The sequence below is a fragment of the Pantherophis guttatus genome, chromosome 5, assembly GCF_059756535.1.
Source record: "Pantherophis guttatus breed Tessera chromosome 5, ASM5975653v1, whole genome shotgun sequence".
Taxonomy (NCBI): Eukaryota; Metazoa; Chordata; class Lepidosauria; order Squamata; family Colubridae; genus Pantherophis; species Pantherophis guttatus.
The window spans coordinates 81675764-81694502 of NC_142067.1; the positions used below are offsets into that span (position 1 = coordinate 81675764).

The following is an 18739-nucleotide window of genomic DNA, read 5'->3' on the forward strand; positions in this document are numbered from 1 at the left end:
TAGCCAGCCAATCTTATTACCGGTTCTCAGAACTATTAAAATTTTTTACTATGGTTCTTGCGAACCGGTGCGAACCGGTGCAAACCACCACTGAACTAAAACAATGGCAAACTATTATATTGTTCTAAGATAGCTACATGGTGTTCATAAAACCCCCAAGAGCTAGCTTGATGTGAAGGTGACATGATATGACTTAATTTACTACAGATGAATTTTGTGTGGATGGCTTTTCTCTAATTTGATTGAATTGTTGACTGTAACCAATGACAATGTTTTCTTTTTCCTAACCAGTTTATCAAAGTTCCTGCAAGATTAATGCATAGTTTATGGACTTAAACAATTAAAAAAAATTAAAAGCAACTGGTTTTCAAATTTACATTCTTGCGAAGTGATGCACTCAGTGCTTTGTAGAACTGTAGTACAAGTATGTTTTTAGGCAGAAAAACAATGATTCATACATTGTTGGTAGCAAAGAGAAACTGACTGGAAATGCATTTTAATGTAAGAATGAGAGGAGAGGAAAATTAAAGACCTAAACTGGCTTTCCCCTATATTTTGCAGCCTTCCCAGAATTAAAAAAAATAAAAATGTTCAAGATTTAGTCATACCTACATTGGCTTTGTTGGACTAACTAATGAAGGATAGCTGATGAAAGTAAAGGTGAATTAATATGCCATTACAGGAAATGCAGTTATTTCATTTATTATTCTGGAACCTAAACAGGTAGTCCTCAACTCAAAGCCACAATTGGGACCAGAATTTCTGTTGCTAGCCAAGGCAGTTGTTAAGTAAGTCATGCCTGATTTTATGACTTTTTTTTGCCAATGGTTGTTAAGTGAATCACTCCAGTTGCTAAGTGAGTCATGTGGTCATTAAACAAATCTGGCTTCCCCCATTGGCTATGCTTGCTGGAAGCCAGCTGGAAAGGTCACGAATGGTGATCTTTTGATTCAGAGCTGCTGTGACCATTGTAAATATGTGTCGGTTGCCAAGCATCCAAATTTTGATCATGTGATCCTGGGAATGCTGTGATGGTCATAACTTTGATCACCAGAATTAAGTCATTTTTTTTCAGTGCCACTTTAACTTCAAACAGTTGCTACATGAATGGTTGTAAGTCAAGGACTACCTGTATTTGGATTTTTGTAAATTATACAAAAATAAAAATTACCCTTCCTCAAGGCTCTCAAATTCTGCTTGGCATGGCGATGCAGCTCCTCTACACATGCTGGTCTGGTGGAAGGAAGGAAAATGTTTCTCTCCTGATGCCAAGGGGCATGATAATACACATTCAGTTTGCTTTCTGCATCCAGGTTTGAGACAGCTGTAGAAACAAATGAAGAAGATACTTAAAGAGATTCCCAGTAATGGCCCAATCCTAGGCAGCGACAGATGTTTCTTTATCAGGGCGCAAAGAAAAAATATATGCTGCAAACTCCGCTTAGGCGTCAGGAAGGGCATCCAGCCAGTAAATGCTAAGCTCCATTCAGTCACCCCAACTCCACTCCCATAAAAGTTATTATAGGGTCATAAAAATAAAAACAAATATGTGTGTGTGTGTATTTTGCAAATCTGAATTTTAAAGAAACTCAGCTTAAGTAAACTATGAATATAACAGAAGGAGAAACTAAGCAAAACATAACAAATATTACATTATCTTTGGTTATTATTTATGTATACAGTGCCATAATTTTATATTATGAATCTGATAAATCACCCAATTTTATTTTCAATTCATTATTTCACCAGTTAAATATATTTTATAGTTTGTAAACTGAACAAGTTTCCTAGAATATATTTCTACCATTCACCAGTGATCTCATTCATTCATGGTTCTTCATCATATTCTTCCATAATTGTATTCTTTTCATGATTCTCTTTAGAGATAGTATGGTGTTACATCTTCATGAATAAGAACCATTCCAAGAATGGAATGCCATTCCATTGTCAGAATACAAAACCAAGGCTTACAAGGTCTAGCAATGAGTGAATTTATTAATCAATAAACATAATGTTGCTGATGTTGCAGAAATTGTGGAACTCTGACCATTTGGGGCTGGCTACATTGGCAGGACAAGGGGATGTACATGCATCATAACACAACTGGAACAAATTAATGCAAAATATGGACTTAGTGGGAGGCATAGGTTAGATTAGGATAATTCATTTTGTGACTGAATTTAGACAAACTCCAAAGAAAACGTAAATAAAATGTGAAAAAAATATGATTGGAATTTGTAAATCAGATTTCCAATCGGAAACTGATACAAGCATGCTATCTCACGCATATTCTGCATAGAATAATATAGTGGCCATATGTCTAGAAATCTATAATGGGTGAATGTTGTAGGTGGCCAAAAATATTACCATATATATATTACCATATATAAGACACATGAATACCAAGCAACATAGACTGAATTAATACACTAATTAATATGTTTCAGAGAAGCCCTAATCACATTAGACTTTTGTAGAAATGCATGACACAGCCAAGTAGAAAGACTATTGCTGTAGACTAGTACTGTTAAAAAATGTTTATTGTTATGTAATTTGAAAATAAAAAAGAAAATTGAAAAAAAAGAAAGAAAGACTATTGCTAAGCAATCAGGACTTTTAAGATCCCTAACATTAAATTATCCCCAACAATATCATTTTATTCAGTCCCTAACGTAATAAAAATTAATAAAATAGGCCAGGTGAACCTAAATATGGAATCAGAAATAAGTATTTCGTTAAGGGAAACAAGGAGCATTTTGGGAAAAAGGTGTGACAATAACACTAGTTAAGATTAAAGAATAATCAATAAAGTTTTCTAACAATATATAAAGAGAGGAGTAGTTATATTGGAGCATGAGATGATTCTTTGGTGCCTGGAAGATTTGAAGATAGTTTCTTGGGATTGTCAAAATGTTCCAAATTATCTACAAGTAGTCCTCGATTTATAATCATAATGGAACCTGCCCATTAAAGTTGCCAATGGTGATGGCTGTTAAATGAAATGGACTTGCTTAATGATCCCCATCCCTACTCTCCCTAATGCAACTGTGAAACAAAGGTGTGGGTTGTTAAATAGAGCATGGGGTGCCTTGAGGATGAGGGAGGCTCTAGGACACCAGTTTGCTCTAGTGGTTAAGGCACTAGGCTAGAGACTGGGAGGCCGTAAATTCAAATTCTGCCTTAGCTGTGAAAGCCAGCTTGGTGACCTCGGGCCAATCACTCTCTCTCAGCCCAACCCACCTCACAGGCTTTTTATTATGGGAAAAATAGGAGGAGAGAGGAGTACAGGTAGTCCTCAATTTACAACTGTTCATTTAGTAACCATTTAAAGTTACAACAGCACTGAAGAAAAGTGACATGACCATTTTTCATACTTACAACCATAGCAGCAACTCCGTGGTCATATGATCAAAATGTAGATGCTTGACAACTGACTCATATTTTGCAGTTTCCTGGGGTTATGTGATCATTTTTTGTGACCTTCTGACAAGTAAAGTTAATGGGGAAGCAAGATTCACTTCACAACCTTGCTATGAACTTAACAATTACAGTGATTCACTTAACTGTGGCAACAAAAGTTGTAAAATGGGGCAAAACTCACTTAACAAGTATCTTGCTTAGCAATAGAAATTTTGGGCTCAATTGTGGTCATAAGTTCAGGACTGACTGTATTAAGTATGTTCACTTCCATGAGTTATTTGTAAAAATAATAAAGGTGAGATACAAGTAGATAAATACAATTTTTATTTTGGAAATCAGGTTTTTGGTCTTCCAAAAGTCTTTTGTTGTTCCAAGCATCTATGTTCCAAATGTGCTTTTCAAAAGGCAACTGAAAAGCACCTTTGGGATAATCATGCTCTGGATGATTAAGAATCTCCATAGACATCTAAGCATCTATGTATTGCATCAGCAAACTGTGCATGAAATATAACAGAAAGCCTAAATCAAGTACCTGACTTTTTTTTTTAAATTACATTTATTGTGCCTCATACAAAGGACAGATGTATCATATCAACCAAACTCTGAGGTCGACAATTTTTCCTGAATGGATGACATTGAGCATTTTCTATCCTAAATTCCTATCCTAAGCCATACAGATATAACTGTCTGGTTATATAAGTGTTGGTGTAAATCAAATTATCACACACCAATTGCTTATTTATATGTCTACACTGCCCAACTTGAAAATGACTCTGGACACTTCACAGGATTAAAAGATACAACTATACAATAAACAAAACCACACAATATTCTATAAAACATAATTGACATATGAGAGAACTACAAAACTTAAAATATCTCAACATCATTTAATAGATGAGTATTACATTTTGATTATATGAATAGAAATCTGGCATATTGAATAAATACCAGTGTTGTTAAAAACTCTTTTAAAAATGGTTTAGAAAACTGTGCCAGCCATTGACTTGTTATTGTTTCCATTTCCCTAACACTCTCATGATTCAATACAGATAGGTTAATGTAAAATAAACAGCATGGTATGTTTTAAAAATAATATATGGTTAGATCTTGATAGGACTTATGCACCCATTTATGCATGATGGCCAAACCCAAGTACTTCAAAACAGTAATAGTACATACCTATTTCTTAATTAGGAGCATTGGTGAAGGTTTTGTTAAAAAAATTCCAGTCACTAAATACTAATTTAAAAAAGTATAAACAACAACAACTTTTAAAGTTAGATGAGGATAAATTGTAACAAGAGGAAAAGAAATTGAATCCATAGCCAGAGAAAAATAGACTGATGGGCAGAAACTGAACTGGAGACCCTGTTTTGCACATGGAGAGTTTTAGATTTAACTTGTATGGTCTCTTAAAGGGGCTGAGAACAATTCTTATTTGAAATCATGGATGACTGTTTCCCATCAGTGTCAATAAAACTCAAGTAACAACCCCTTATAGGCTTTTTGCATAAAAAATGAACATAAAAAATGAGCCCCTTTAGAAGACCATAGGAGTTAAATTTTGATGATTAGGAAGGCTAGAAAGAAGAGAAACAAGATGTAAGCTTAGAAAGAGAAGTTAAAATGTAATTGTACTTAGAGCTGCTGCAAAGATCAGAAGCCACTTCTTTATATCTTTTTATACTTTTTTACTACATTATTTACTATTCCAGTTTTTCTTTTTTACCTTCCTGTTACCTTTTGTTTTGTTTTGCATTTCTTTTATTTCTCCTGTTTTCTTTCTCCTTTCTTGTTCTACTTTGCACTGGTTCTTATTATTGTTGTTAAGACTCTTAATAAAAAATAGGTATACCTAAAAAGTACTTAAGTAGTAGATGGATACAGGTAATCCTCTTATGACCAGTTGCTTAGCAATCATTTGAAGTTATGACAGATCCACCCAAAGCTTTCTTATGATCCAATTTCAAAGTTATGGCAGCTATGTTGCCTCCATGGTTGTTTACCCTTATGACTGATTTCAGGGATGATGCAACCCCTCCCCCCCACTTATGTCTCCCACCCATCCCATCGGGGCACACTGATCTTTGGCCTGCTCACAACCCACCACTCAACCACCTAAGGGAGGCTAAAGTTTGGCAGCAGAAGCTACCAGGAAGTTGGGGTGGGGGTGAAAACTCATTATCATTTAACCTTTTCTTTCTCTTTCCCTCTCTCATATACATAGACACAGAAGGAAGGACACAAGGTAGTAAGCCCTTTACTATGAATCAACTCATTGGACAATTTGACAACCAGGAATTTATTGTATAATCTCAGGGAAATGTGTAATTTCTTTTTTCAGTTTCACATGTAATAAGGAAACAATAAAAAGAATGCAATAACAATTTTTTTGGTGTTCAATAGCTGCCAAACAAATAATAAAATCATTCTAATAAAAATGATACAATATTTTATGGAACTTTGAAGTGCTACAATATTCAGTATGATCTGTAAGATAATCTTCTTACAAAATCCCACACCAGGGATCCTACTGAATCTACTTACTATTGTGGCTCCGTCCTCCGAGCCTATCTTATCGGAGGAAGAAAGCTCCGAACATGAAGGAGAGGAGACGGCCAGGCCTCCCTCTCCAGGACCCTCCTCTCTGGCAATGCCTCAGGTGTCTCCCGAAGGAGAAGAGATTGGCCAGGAGCCAGGTGTTTCCGAGCCGTTGGATAGTGACGAAGAAACATTGTGGTTGGACCCACGCCAGCGTCGGAGAGACAAGCGTGCGCAGCAGAAAAGGAGGCGTGCCAGAGATTAAGCTGAGTCACGGGACCACACCCCACAGGCTATAAAAGGGAGTGTGGTGGCCATTCGGACTCTGTGATGGACAAAGCTAATCTCTGGTGAGGCACTTTGCACCTTCGGACACAACGCCTATTTGCTGTGGATTTAATTACAAACTGGACTATTCAAACTGTGTGTATTTTTGTCTATGTTATCGGATTAAAAGTTCTTGGCAGGCAGCCATGGAGTTGCTGCCAAGTTCCTTATCACTGACGTTGAGTGTTTGAAAAGTTTATTTAACCCTTGGCTGGCTGGTTGGGTGTGTGCGTGGTACGGGGACAGAACACTTATTGTTTAAGACATGGCTTCTTATTGAAGCATTGGGATCTGAATGTTACAGAAGCCTAATATGTATGTGTGTATATTGTGAGCACAGTATATCGTATGATTGCTCCTTATTTTCTTCTTCTTTTTTCATTGGATTATTTCCAACGATATCTTAAATTTCTTTTGGGAAGGATTTTAATAATATTTATTGCAAACTGGTTGGTAACCATCCAGATTTATTTATTTAATTAATTTTTTATCCTGCCTTTATTATTTTATAAGTAATAAACTTTATAGATAACTCAAGGCAGTGAACATTCATAATCTCCTTCCTCCTATTTTCCCCATAACAATAACCTTGTGAGGTGGGTTGGACTGAGAGAGAATGACTGGCCCAAAGTCACCCAGTTGACTTTCATGTCTAAGACTGGACTGAAACTCACAGACTCCTGGTTTCTACACCAGCACCTTAGCCACTACACCAAACTGATATTTAAATTGAGTGCATCATTTTGTCTTATATAAGTAAACAAACAAACTGAGATGTTGGGCCATCTTGCTAATGCATTTTCACTTTGAATCACCTATCAAGGAGCTAGTTCTGTACCATCATTTACATATAAGTACACAAACACAGTATGCATACCATTGTCTGCCATAACCTTTCTATACTGAAAACTTCTCTTGATTGCAACTTATGATTTTTTTTAAAATGGAGGAGCCAAAATGGCAACATAAACCTGTTTATTTACAAAACATATCCCAGAAAGTTCAATTCCTCAGAAGCTCCATCATAAGCCTTTTCTGAAAACAAATAGACAAAAAAAAAAAAAATCAACCCTTCTCCTGCTTTCATTTTTATTCCATGTCCTACATTGCTTAAAGAAATAAAGGTTTCAGATGGAACAGCAGAACTCTCAAATAGGCAGCTAAACACAGAAAAGAAATGTTGAGTCACTTCCCAAAGTAATTGTGCTTTGCTAATCACCAAGCAAGAATTAGCTTTTCAACTACAAGTGCACTAAAAAACTAACAGAGTTGGAAGGGACTTTGTAGGTCATCTAGTCCAACCCCCTGCCCAAGCAGGAGACCCTACACAATTTCTGACAAATGTCATTCCAGTCTCTTCTTGAAAGCCTCCAGTGATGAAGCTCCCACAACTTCTGAAGGCAAGCTGTTCCATTGGTTGATTGTTCTCACTGTCAGAAAATTTCTCCTTTCTAGGTTGAATCTCACCTTGATCAGTTTCCATCCATTACCTTATTCCTTGTCTGCGCCAACTCAGAAAGCTCAAACTGTCCAAGGAGCTGCTGATACAGTTCTACAGAGGAATTACTGAGTCTGTCATCTGGACTTCTATAAATGTCTGGTTTGGTTCTGCAACCCAACAAGACAGACACCGACTTCAGAGGATAATTAGAACTGCAGAAAAAACAATTGCTACCAACCTACCTTCCCTTGAGGAATTGTATACTGCACAAGTCAAAAAGAGGGCTGTGAAAATATTTACAGACCCCTTGCATCCTGGACATAAACTGTTTCAACTCCTACCCTCAAAACGACACTATTGAGCGCTGCACACCAGAACAACTAAACACAAGAACAGCTTTTTCCCGAACTCCATCACTTTGCTATACAAATAATTCCCTCAACACTGTCAAACTATTTATTAAGTCTGCACTACTATTAATCTTCTCATCGTTCCCACCACCCATCTCCTTCCACTTATAACTGTATGACTGTAACTTTGTTGCTTGGATCCTTACGATTTATAGTGATATTGTTTCCTGATTGCATATTTGTACCCTATGACTATCATTAAGTGTTGCACCTTATGATTCTTGATGAACATATCATTTCTTTTATGTACACTGAGAGCATATGCACCAAGACAAATTCCTTGTGTGTCCAATCACACTTGGCCAATAAAAAATTCTATTCTATTCTATTCTATTCTATTCTATTCTATTCTATTCTATTCTATTCTATTCTATTCTATTCTATTCTATTCTAAAGGTGTTTTGGAAAATAACTTGACTCTCTCCTCTCTATGGCAGCCCCTCAAATATTGGAACACTTCTATCATGTCTCCCCTGGACCGTCTCTTCACTAGACTAGCCATGCAGAGTATTTGCAACCGTTCATCGTATGTTTTAGCCTCTAGTCCCCTAATAATCCTGGTTGCTCTTCTCTGCACTTTTTCTCGAATCTCAATGTCTATTTTATAGTGTGGTGATCAAAACTGGAAACAGTGTTCTAGATGTGGTTTTACTAAGGCTTTATAGAGTGGTATTAGTACCTCACTTGATCTCATTGTATTCCTCTTATGCAATGCAACTTAGAATTACATTGGCTTTTTTGGTTCATATTTAGCTGATTGTCCACTAAGACTCCAAGATCCCTCTCACAGTCACTGCTATTAAGCCTGGTTTCCCCCTGTTTATAGGTGTGCTTTTGGTTTTTCTTATCTAAACATAAGACTTTACTTTTCTCTACATTTAGTTTCATTTTGTTAGATAGGACCCAGTGTTCAAGTCTGTCAAGATCCATCTGGATCTTGAACCTATCATCTAGGGTGTTGGCTATTCATGCCAGGTTAGTATCATCTGCAAATTTGGTAAGTTCCCCTTCTATTCTCTCATCTAAATTGTTTATGAAAATATTGAAGAATCCTGGGCCTAACCTTGTGGTACCGCACTGTTTACTTCCCTCCATGTAGATATAATACCATTAAGGACTACTTGTTGAGTATGGTTTGTCAGCCAGTTACATCTGATGGTGGTGCTATCTATCCCGCTTTTTTCTAGCTTACCAAGAAGTAGGTTGGGTCCAATGATAGAATGCCTTGCTGAAGTCTAAATTTATTATGTTCACAGTATTTTGCTGGGCTAATTGCTATATTGAAGAATGAAATAAGATTGGTATGGCATGATCTGTTTTTAACAAACCCGTGCTGACTTCTAGTTATTACTTTACTTGTTTTATACTTTACTTTACTATGTACAATATGTGTGTGATATACACCTGAATTCACATACCATTGAATATCATACACATACCTACAAGCACATACAGAATTTCTCTAAGAAAAAACTTCTGTTACTCACTGATTCTAATGCATCAGGACAGGGCAGAGTGTGAAATACTGCTACAGGCTTATCTATTAATATACATGTGAAATAATCAATAATGCATGTGCTGCACTATTCACTCCATGAGCCTTGTTCTGATACATGTAGAAGCAAATCTGTCTAGCAAAATGGCTTAATAAGCAAAACAGGAAAATTGTCTAAAAGAACTCCAGCATAATACCCAGGGCTGCTGAAGACATGTGACCTACCAAAGATTTTTAGGCTTGCATGCGGAAAAATTGCACCATTTCATGCTTCCTCCTCATCAAAAGCTAGAGTAAATGAACTCAAGTTCACCTATACTTTCATCTGCTTTATATTCTGCCATGAACTTTCCCATCCTTCTTTTTTCTAGAAGGAATTGGAGGCTGCCATTTTAAATGGCAGGTTTTCGGTTTATTATATAGGAGAGCCAAAAAAACCACACTGCTCTGGGAAGAGACTTTGATCACTCTGAGGAACTGAAAGCCACTTTTCTTAGATCCTGGCTTACTCATAACAACTGCTGAGAGATCAAATAGAAATGCTGGCACAAACAAGGAGCAGGGGAATAATACAATGTTTCCCAAACCTGAGATTCTGAAGAATTTCAGCAAAGTCACTGTAATGTCAGAACTCACTTCAGTTTTATTGGATTGTTGGTAGATAATGAGGCAACCATGTCCCCAAAAAACTATTCTTGCAACAAGATAACTCAGCTGGGAAACTCATTTATAAATCTGAATATTTGCTTGCTTAACGAACTTAATTTATGCACCTTTATGCTAATCCCTTCTTTGCAAAATTGCTGAACTGCTCTAGACATTTATAGATTCATTGTTTAAAACTAAACACTTGTTAACTTGTATTATGATTTCTATCTATTTGATGAATGTTTAAAATCACAAGATTTATCACTGAAACCCTTGATCCATTGGACATGGCAAGGGTTCAAATGTATTAGGTTTCCAGGAGTGTTAGTCTCTGTTCAGAGAACACAGTTGCAAGATTTGACAACAAAGAATATACAGGTAGTCCTCAATTTACAACCACAATTGAGCCCAAAATTTATGTTGCTACTGGTAAGTGAGACATTTGTTAAGTGACTTTTGTCCCATTTTACAACCTCTCTTGCCACAGTTGTTAAGTGAATCATTGCAGTTGTCAAGTTAGTAACATGATTGTTAAGTGAATTTGGCTTCCCTGTTGACTTTGCTTGTCAGAAAGTTGCAAAAGAGGATCACCTGACCCCCAGACAGAGCAACTGTCATAAATATAAACCAGTTGCCAACCATCCAAATTTTGATCACATGACCATGAGGATGCAGCAAAGTTCATAAGTGTGAAAACTTTTCAGTGCCGTTGTAACTTCGAATAGTCACTAAACAAACTGTTATAAATCAAGTATTACCAGGATTGTATTTTTTAAAAATTGCTTTAATGGGAGTTACATGTTACTGAAGTGCTCAAAGTTTCAGTATGGGTTACTCACAAAGCATCATACCATCTCTGTTTTTCCAACTTTTGCATCTGAAGCACTTGCTATTAAGATTAAAAAACCAGCACCCATTCAGTGATCCACATACTTTTTAGCATCCCTGATAAATTAGCACAGTGCTCAGTTATAGCCAACTAAGTATTTTTACCAGAATATCAGCTGTAAAGAACTGGAATAGGACAACCCAATCATTTTTTAACTATTCCATAGCACATCCAGGTCTTACTTAATTTACTGACTAGTCCCTAAGTGTTGCATCTTACTAGGATCATTAAACTCTATAGCAAATAACAAAGCTAATTATTTTGCAGTACTGTGAATATTCAGATGGAGAGTTCTCAAAAACCTATTCCCACTATATAGTGACAGCTCGATTCCTTCTATTATAATAGATTCTTGTCTCTGTCTATCTGTCTGTCTGTCTGTCTGTCTGTCTATCTATCTATCTATCTATCTATCTATCTATCTATCTATCTATCTATCTATCTATCTATCTATCTATCTATCTATCTATCTATCTATCTATCATCTCTATCCTATCTCTATTGAATAAAGCCACTCATCTACCACAACAGGACTCTGAGCACTTTTCTCTCCTCCATGAATTTTCATGCAATACATTTCAACAATTTGTCTACAGAAACTAAAACTTATAACAGCAGATCACACCTATCCCGTGGTATGCTTAACTGAATTTTACATCAAGAAACTACTTCAAGGACAATATCTTGCAATTGATCATTACAGCAGCAAGTACTGAATGGGTGCTGTAGATTAACCAACACAACAGAAGTGTTATATTCCTTCAATTACAATACCTTTCCAGTAAGTGCAATTCATAAACTCCAAAGTAAATTATGAAGGTGTAATTCTCCCTTTCCTGTTCAAAGGTTATTTCAGAGTGAAAAACACAGTATTGTCTATTTGCTTTTAAATATGCTTTGGGATTTCAATAGGGAAGCCAAACCATTTTCTCCTTTATAGCTCTAGCAGTGAGGATTTTAACAGACTTAGATAGAGTCAAAATGGTTTCATTAATTGAACAAAATGATAAAGCACTTCAGATTAGATTAGATTAGATTAGATTAGATTAGATTAGATTAGAATAGAATAGAATAGAATAGAATAGAATAGAATAGAATAGAATAGAATAGAATAGAATAGAATAGAATAGAATAGAATAGAATAGTTGGAAGAGACCTTGGAAGTCTTCTAGTCCAACCCTCTGCTTAGGCAGAAAACCCTACACCACTTCAGACAGATGGTTATCCAATCTCTTCTTAAAAACTTCCAGTGTTGGAGCATTCACAACCTCTGGAGGCAAGTTGTTCCACTTATTAACAATTAATTGTTAATTAATTGTTCTAATTAACTGTCAGGAAAGTTCTCCTTAGTTCTAAGTTGCTTCTCTCCTTGATTAGTTTCCACCCATTGCTTCTTGTCCTACCCTCAGGTGCTTTGGAGAATAGCTTAACTCCCTCTTCTTTGTGTCAGCCCCTGAGATATTGGAACACTGCTATCATGTCACCTCCATTCCTTCTTTTCATCAGACTAGACATACTCAGTTCCAGCAACCATTCTTTATATGTTTTAGCCTCCAGTCCCCTAATCATCTTTGTTGCTCTTCTCTGCACTCTTTCTAGAGTCTCAAAATCTTTTTTATATCGTGGCGACCAAAACTGGATGCATGATTGTGGATCATGGTTCTTGGCTGACCAGTAGAAGACTACTCTGAAATACCACATGGGATAGAAGACTCATGGTGGCACAGTGATTAGAATGCAGTACTGCAGATTAACTCACTGTTCACTCCAAGAGTTTGATTCTGAACAGCTCAAAGTTGACTCAGCCTTCCATTCTTCTGAGGTCAGTAAAATGAGGACCCAGATTGTTGGGGGCAATATGCTGAGTCTGTAAATTGCTTAGAGAGGCCTGGCTTAATAGCAGTAGCTGTGAGAGCAATCTTGGCGTCTTAGTGGACAACCAGCTAAATATGAAGTAGCAGTGTGCAGCGGCAGCCAAAAAAGCCAATGCAATCCTAACCTGCATTAACAGAGGGATACAATCAAGATCAAGTGAGGTACTAATACCACTTTATAAAGTCTTAGTAAAACCACACCTAGAATACTGCATCCAGTTTTGATCACCACACTATAAAAAGATGTTGAGACTCTAGAAAAAGTACAGAGAAGAGTAACCAGAATGATTAGGGGACTGGAGACTAAAACATATGAAAAACAGTTACAGGAACTGGACATGGCTAGTCTAGTGAAGAGAAGGATCAGGAAATATAATAGCAGTGTTCCAATATTTGAGGGGCTGCCACTGAGAGGAGGGGATCAAGCTATTTTCCAAAGCACCTGAAGGTTAGACAAGGAATAATGGAAACTGAATAAGGAGAGATTCAACCTGGAAATAAGGAGAAATTTTGGTTGCCTTTCAATTCAGGAGACTGAAATATCAGCAAGAAATATCTTGCTTCAATCCATTCTTATTTTACACAATTTACAGTCAGCCATAATTGTAATGGTAATAAAATAAAATAAATAATATAAAACATCATTAATCAATAATTGATAAATAATCTTATTATACTTCAGGTCAACATCCAAGTGCCACATCTTTCTTACCACTATAATCTAACCTCTGAAGATATTCCTAAAAGTCCAGACTTAACAATGTTTCAGAAGATGATGACAGGAGCGCTCACTTTCATATCTGGGAGCATGCTACTCTACCCAAAGAAAGCTCATTTCAATATCATTTCACACTGAACATCCCAGTAGGTGGGACCTTTCATAGGTCATCCATGCCTACAGTAATGGCTAAACCAGGGGTCCTCAAACTATGGCCCGCATATGGTCCACCAAAGCCATTAATCCAGCCCGTGCAGGACCATGAGGCTGCCCAGTCCACATTGCCCCACCTGCCCGCCGGCCCCCACCCTTCGGCCGAGCACAGGACTTACGTTCGCAACTGGAACTGGAAGGTAAGACCAACATTTTTGGCCGGCGGAGTGTTAAATGGGCTAAAACAGCCCCATTTTCGCCCTGCAGAGTGCTACTTGAGGGGGGGAGGTGAAAAATGGGGTGCACAGATGCCTCAGGAGGCCAAAAAATGGCCCATTTTAACCCATTTTTGGCTTACAGAGTGCTATTGGAGGCAGGAGAAGTGATCCGTTTTTTACTTTCCCTGCCTCCAGAAGATAGACACAGAGAGAGAGATAGACAGAGAGAGAGAGAGAGAGAGAGAGAGAGAGAGAGAGAGAGAAGACACACACACACACACACACACAGGGAAAGTGAGAGAGCGAGACAGACACAGAGACAGACAGAGAGAGAGGAAGAGATACACAGAGAGAGAGAAAGAGAGAGAGAGAGACAGAAAGAGAGACAGAAGGAGAGAGGGAGGGAAAGAGAGAGAGACAAGACACAGAGAGAGACAGAGAGAGAGCGAAAGAGATAGAAAGACAGAGAGAAAGAAAGACAGATAGACAGACAGAGAGCAAGAGAGAAAGAGAGATAGATACACATGCACTCAGAGATAGACAGAGAGAGAGAAAGAGAGAGACAGAGACAGGGGGGAAAGAGAGAGAGAGACAAGAGACAGAGAGACAGAGAGAGAAAGAGAGAGATGGAGGGAAAGAGAGAGAGACAAGACAGAGAGAGACAGAGAGAGAGAGATAAACCAAGAGACAGAGAGAGAAAGAGAGAAGGAAAGAGAGACACAAGAGACACAGAGAGAGACACACACAGAGAGAGAAAAAGAGAGAGAGAGAGAGAAGGAGACTGAGAGCCCGAGAGAAAGAGAGAAAGAGAGAGAGACAGAGACAGAGAGCAAGAGAGATAGACACACAGATATATATATATATATATAGAAAGAGAAAGAGAGACAGAGACAGAAAGAGAGAGACAAAGAGAGGGGGAAAGAGAGAGACAAGACAGAGAGATAGACAGACAGAGAGGGAGAGAGAGACAGAGAGAGAGGGGGGGAGAGAGAAAGAGAAACAGAGAGAAAGAGAGTGAGTGAGTTAGAGAGCAAGAGAGAGGGACAGAGAGAGAGAGAGCAAGAGAGATAGACAGAGAGAAAGAGGGATAGACACAGAGAGACACACACACAGAAAGAGGAAGAGAGAGAGAAAGACAGAAAGACAGAAAGAGAAAGGAGAGACAGAGAGAGAGACACAAGACATACACACACAGAGAGAGACAGAGACAGAGAGGGAAAGTGAGAGAGAGAGACAGACACAGACACAGAGAAAGAGAGAGACAGAAAGAGAGATAGAAGGAAAGAAGGAGGGAGGGAAAGAGAGACAGAAAGAGATAGAAGGAGAGAGGGAGGGAGGGAAAGAGAGAGACAGCACACAGAGAGACAGAGAGAGAGAAAGAAAGAGAGAGAGAGGGAGGGAGAGAAACAAGACACACACACACACAAACAGAGAGAAAGAGAGAGAGAGAGAGAGAGAGAGAGAAAGAGAGTGAGAGAGAGAAAGAGAAAAACAGATTGAGAAAAACAGAGAGATTCAGAGAGTTTGAAAGAGAGAAAGAGTCAGAGAGAGAGAAAGAGAGAGAGAGAGAGAAAGAGAAAAATTCCAGTTAGCAAGCCTAAATTTGTCCTAAAAATTGTTGGATCTCAAAACACCCATAATATTTCAATATAAAGCTATTCAGTGTCTTAAATTATATTCTAAAATTGCATATCTCCTGTAACATCCATCTAAAAGGTTATGGTCTGAAATGACTTTTTTTTTTTTTGAGACAGCAAATTATCACCAGTGACCAAGTATGAATAATTGATTGCCCATATTTCCATGTTATTGCTTCAATACCACTTCAACTTGTGTCAACCATACCCATAGCACACATGGACCCACGCACACACAAAACATACTTTCTATTTCTGATTATTTTTAGCCACAGGGACAGAAAAAAACAAATTTAAAATATTTCAATCAATGCTAAAATTATCTTAAATAGTAAGAATACCAGTTACAGATAGTATACATGATTCATTTGTTCAGACAAATGAATTCATCTTATGTGGTTATAGGACTACTTTAATATCAAAACAGAGTTATGGTTGCAACATAACTAGTTATTAATGAATCCTTCCAAAACCTATTGCTTTCCAGATGTATTGGAACTAAACGCTGCAGAATTCCCAGTCAAATGACCATTCATTGGTGATTCTAGAAGTTTGCACACCTAACATGTCTAGAGGTCATTTTGCTGGGAAGACTGATTTCATATTTATGACATTTATCCATTATATCTATATTAATGTTTCAATTTGTCATATTGGGCACTCGTAACATAAATTACCTCATTTATGTATGCAACCTGCCAATTATAAATTAAATATATACCAATTCCAAGGAAATTAAAATCTCTTTAGTCGAGATCAGTTTATGCAAGAAAGAAAAAGAATATTACATTACATTATATTATAAGGGTAAAAGATTTCCAGAAACCATTGAGTTTCCTTCCATTTTTAGGCAGATTTGTTGTCATTTAACCAATACACATTCCAATTTCCCTTCCTCCCTTTCTCATTCTTTCTAATACAGGCACCAATGATGACTAAGCATATAGCTGGATGGAATGGTTTTTAGAACCTGCAACTAAATTTAAGTGAATTGACCACTTAAAAATAATTGTTCTCATCTTTCCAGGGCAATTGAAGATAGGAGAACAATTAGGTGGCACCCATTCTGTCTTCCAATGCACCAAAATGTAGACAGAAGAATTCTTTATAGCCACTAAGATTTTTGCAATCACTGCAAAGCCAACCTGCGTCCCAAGCAGATTCACTGATTGCAATGGATTTTGCAGTTTTTCCTGAAATTTTGTAAACTGGAAAGGCAGAGATCTCTCATTTACTGTGTTAGTCACCGGTTTCTTACTTTCCACTGATTTTCATTGCCTGTACATCTTTGCATACTTGAAAAGGGAGGGGGGGGAACCTTTCTTAGATTAACTTCTTACTTGTTGCTGTCATCCTAAATGTTATTACAAGGTTGTCATATATATTCCATCAACCAGCTCTGTGTTTTTGCAGAGCAAGAAGCAAGGGGGAATGTCCCTCAGAAAGAGGGAAAGATATGATTTCTACTAACTCTACCCATATTTTACAGTTTTTGTGCTGCTTATATTATGTAAAAAAAATAAAATAAGACTCATGATGAACAATCAGCAAAAATAGCAGAAATATTAAAATTATATTGTAAATGCCCACCATCTTGGCACAATCATTCCATTCTGTAGGGCATATTTATAATGATCTCAGGAAAAATTCCAAAATGGATATTATTTGGGGGGGAGATGGAGTGTTGGGGGAAGCAAGCATATGAAATACCTTACGAGTGCAGGATGGCCAAAAAGTCTCACCTGTGATGTTTTTTAGTGAAATGAATGTTGGAATTGGGGGAGAGAGAAAGATAACTGAATCGGAAATAAAGAATGAGTATAGTATTAATAACAGATTTTTACCATTCATCTTGCAAAAGATTAGAAATCAGGAAAATGTTTTTTCCTTGTTTATTGATGATACCTTATGTTTTGGGGAAGGAGGTATATCTTCTTCTTTTTTAAAAAAAATACAAAACAGCAAATACAATTCCATTTGTGATGGATTTTCAACTGCAGTTGCTCTTCTTTTCTCTTCTCTTGTTTCTGTCATTTGAAAAGTACAGCTGTGTGCCAAATATCTCTTAGTGGCTGGCAGCTTCTGCATCTCCACACCTTGCCAGCAAGCAGAAATGCTGCATACTAAACTCTTGCAGGCAATGAGAGAATCAGACAGAAAACAGCAACATGCTCCTGCAGCTTCTGCATTCTATTAAGATAAAACTTAAAATACAATGCAAAACATTTTGAAAATTTCCCAAACAACACCATCAAATATTACTTTTAAGAAAGAAAACATGGTATAATATTTGTTTTAATCAGAATAAATAAAGGATTATGCAAGGAGTGATCTATATAGGAAAGAAAATTTATTACCGTTTGGCGAAACTCCTGGTCATTTAAATTCTCCATTCAATTCTTAGAGTCACCCAGAGATTGCAGCTTTTCCTTTTAACTTCACTTCCCAGCTGTGTAAGGAATTAGTTAAAAATGATGTCACGGCTAATCATCTCACTCTCTTTCTTAGTCTTCATTTCATTCACTTGCTAAAAAGGCTGAAGCTGCTACTCTGATCATTCCAAGCTGACCAATAAAATGGGATCATCCAAGTTCCGGCTTCCACCACTTGGCCATACAAGGGCTGATCAGTACTGCATCATAAATGCTTTTCTTCTCAGGCTACTGCAGCACTTCTGCTAAAACTGCACTCTCAAAAGGTCCCAGGATATCCACAGAGCCCTAATTGTTTTAACCTCATTATGAGTCCAACCTTGCAGATAGAACCATCCAACTTTATTGTTAAAAAGGCAAAGGAAATGATCTTTTTCTTGGATTGAGGGGAAGTGTCATCTTTCCCAAATTAAAAGAGTCCCTAGGGTGAGTGGGTTGATTTTTTTAATGCCTTGTTGCATTAAAACTGCAACCCATCTCCCCCCACTTCCTGTCCCACCTTCCTTCTTGGAATATGACATTGTCAGAATATG

The 18739-nt window shown here is 37.3% G+C and overlaps 1 protein-coding gene across 3 annotated transcripts in view; it reads right to left on the reverse strand.

The window, feature by feature from the left end:
• The window catches only part of NHS (NHS actin remodeling regulator), a 540422-nt gene that overhangs the window by 65337 nt on the left and 456346 nt on the right, over positions 1 to 18739 (reverse strand). For 2 of the 3 annotated variants that reach the window (XM_034434594.3, XM_034434585.3), the window contains exon 2: positions 1172 to 1324. In XM_034434594.3, the coding sequence (XP_034290485.1) occupies positions 1172 to 1324 (153 nt within the window). Of the gene's footprint in view, positions 1 to 1171; positions 1325 to 18131; positions 18303 to 18739 lie in introns of those variants that run through there. The other variant, XM_087871410.1, reaches the window with a different exon arrangement.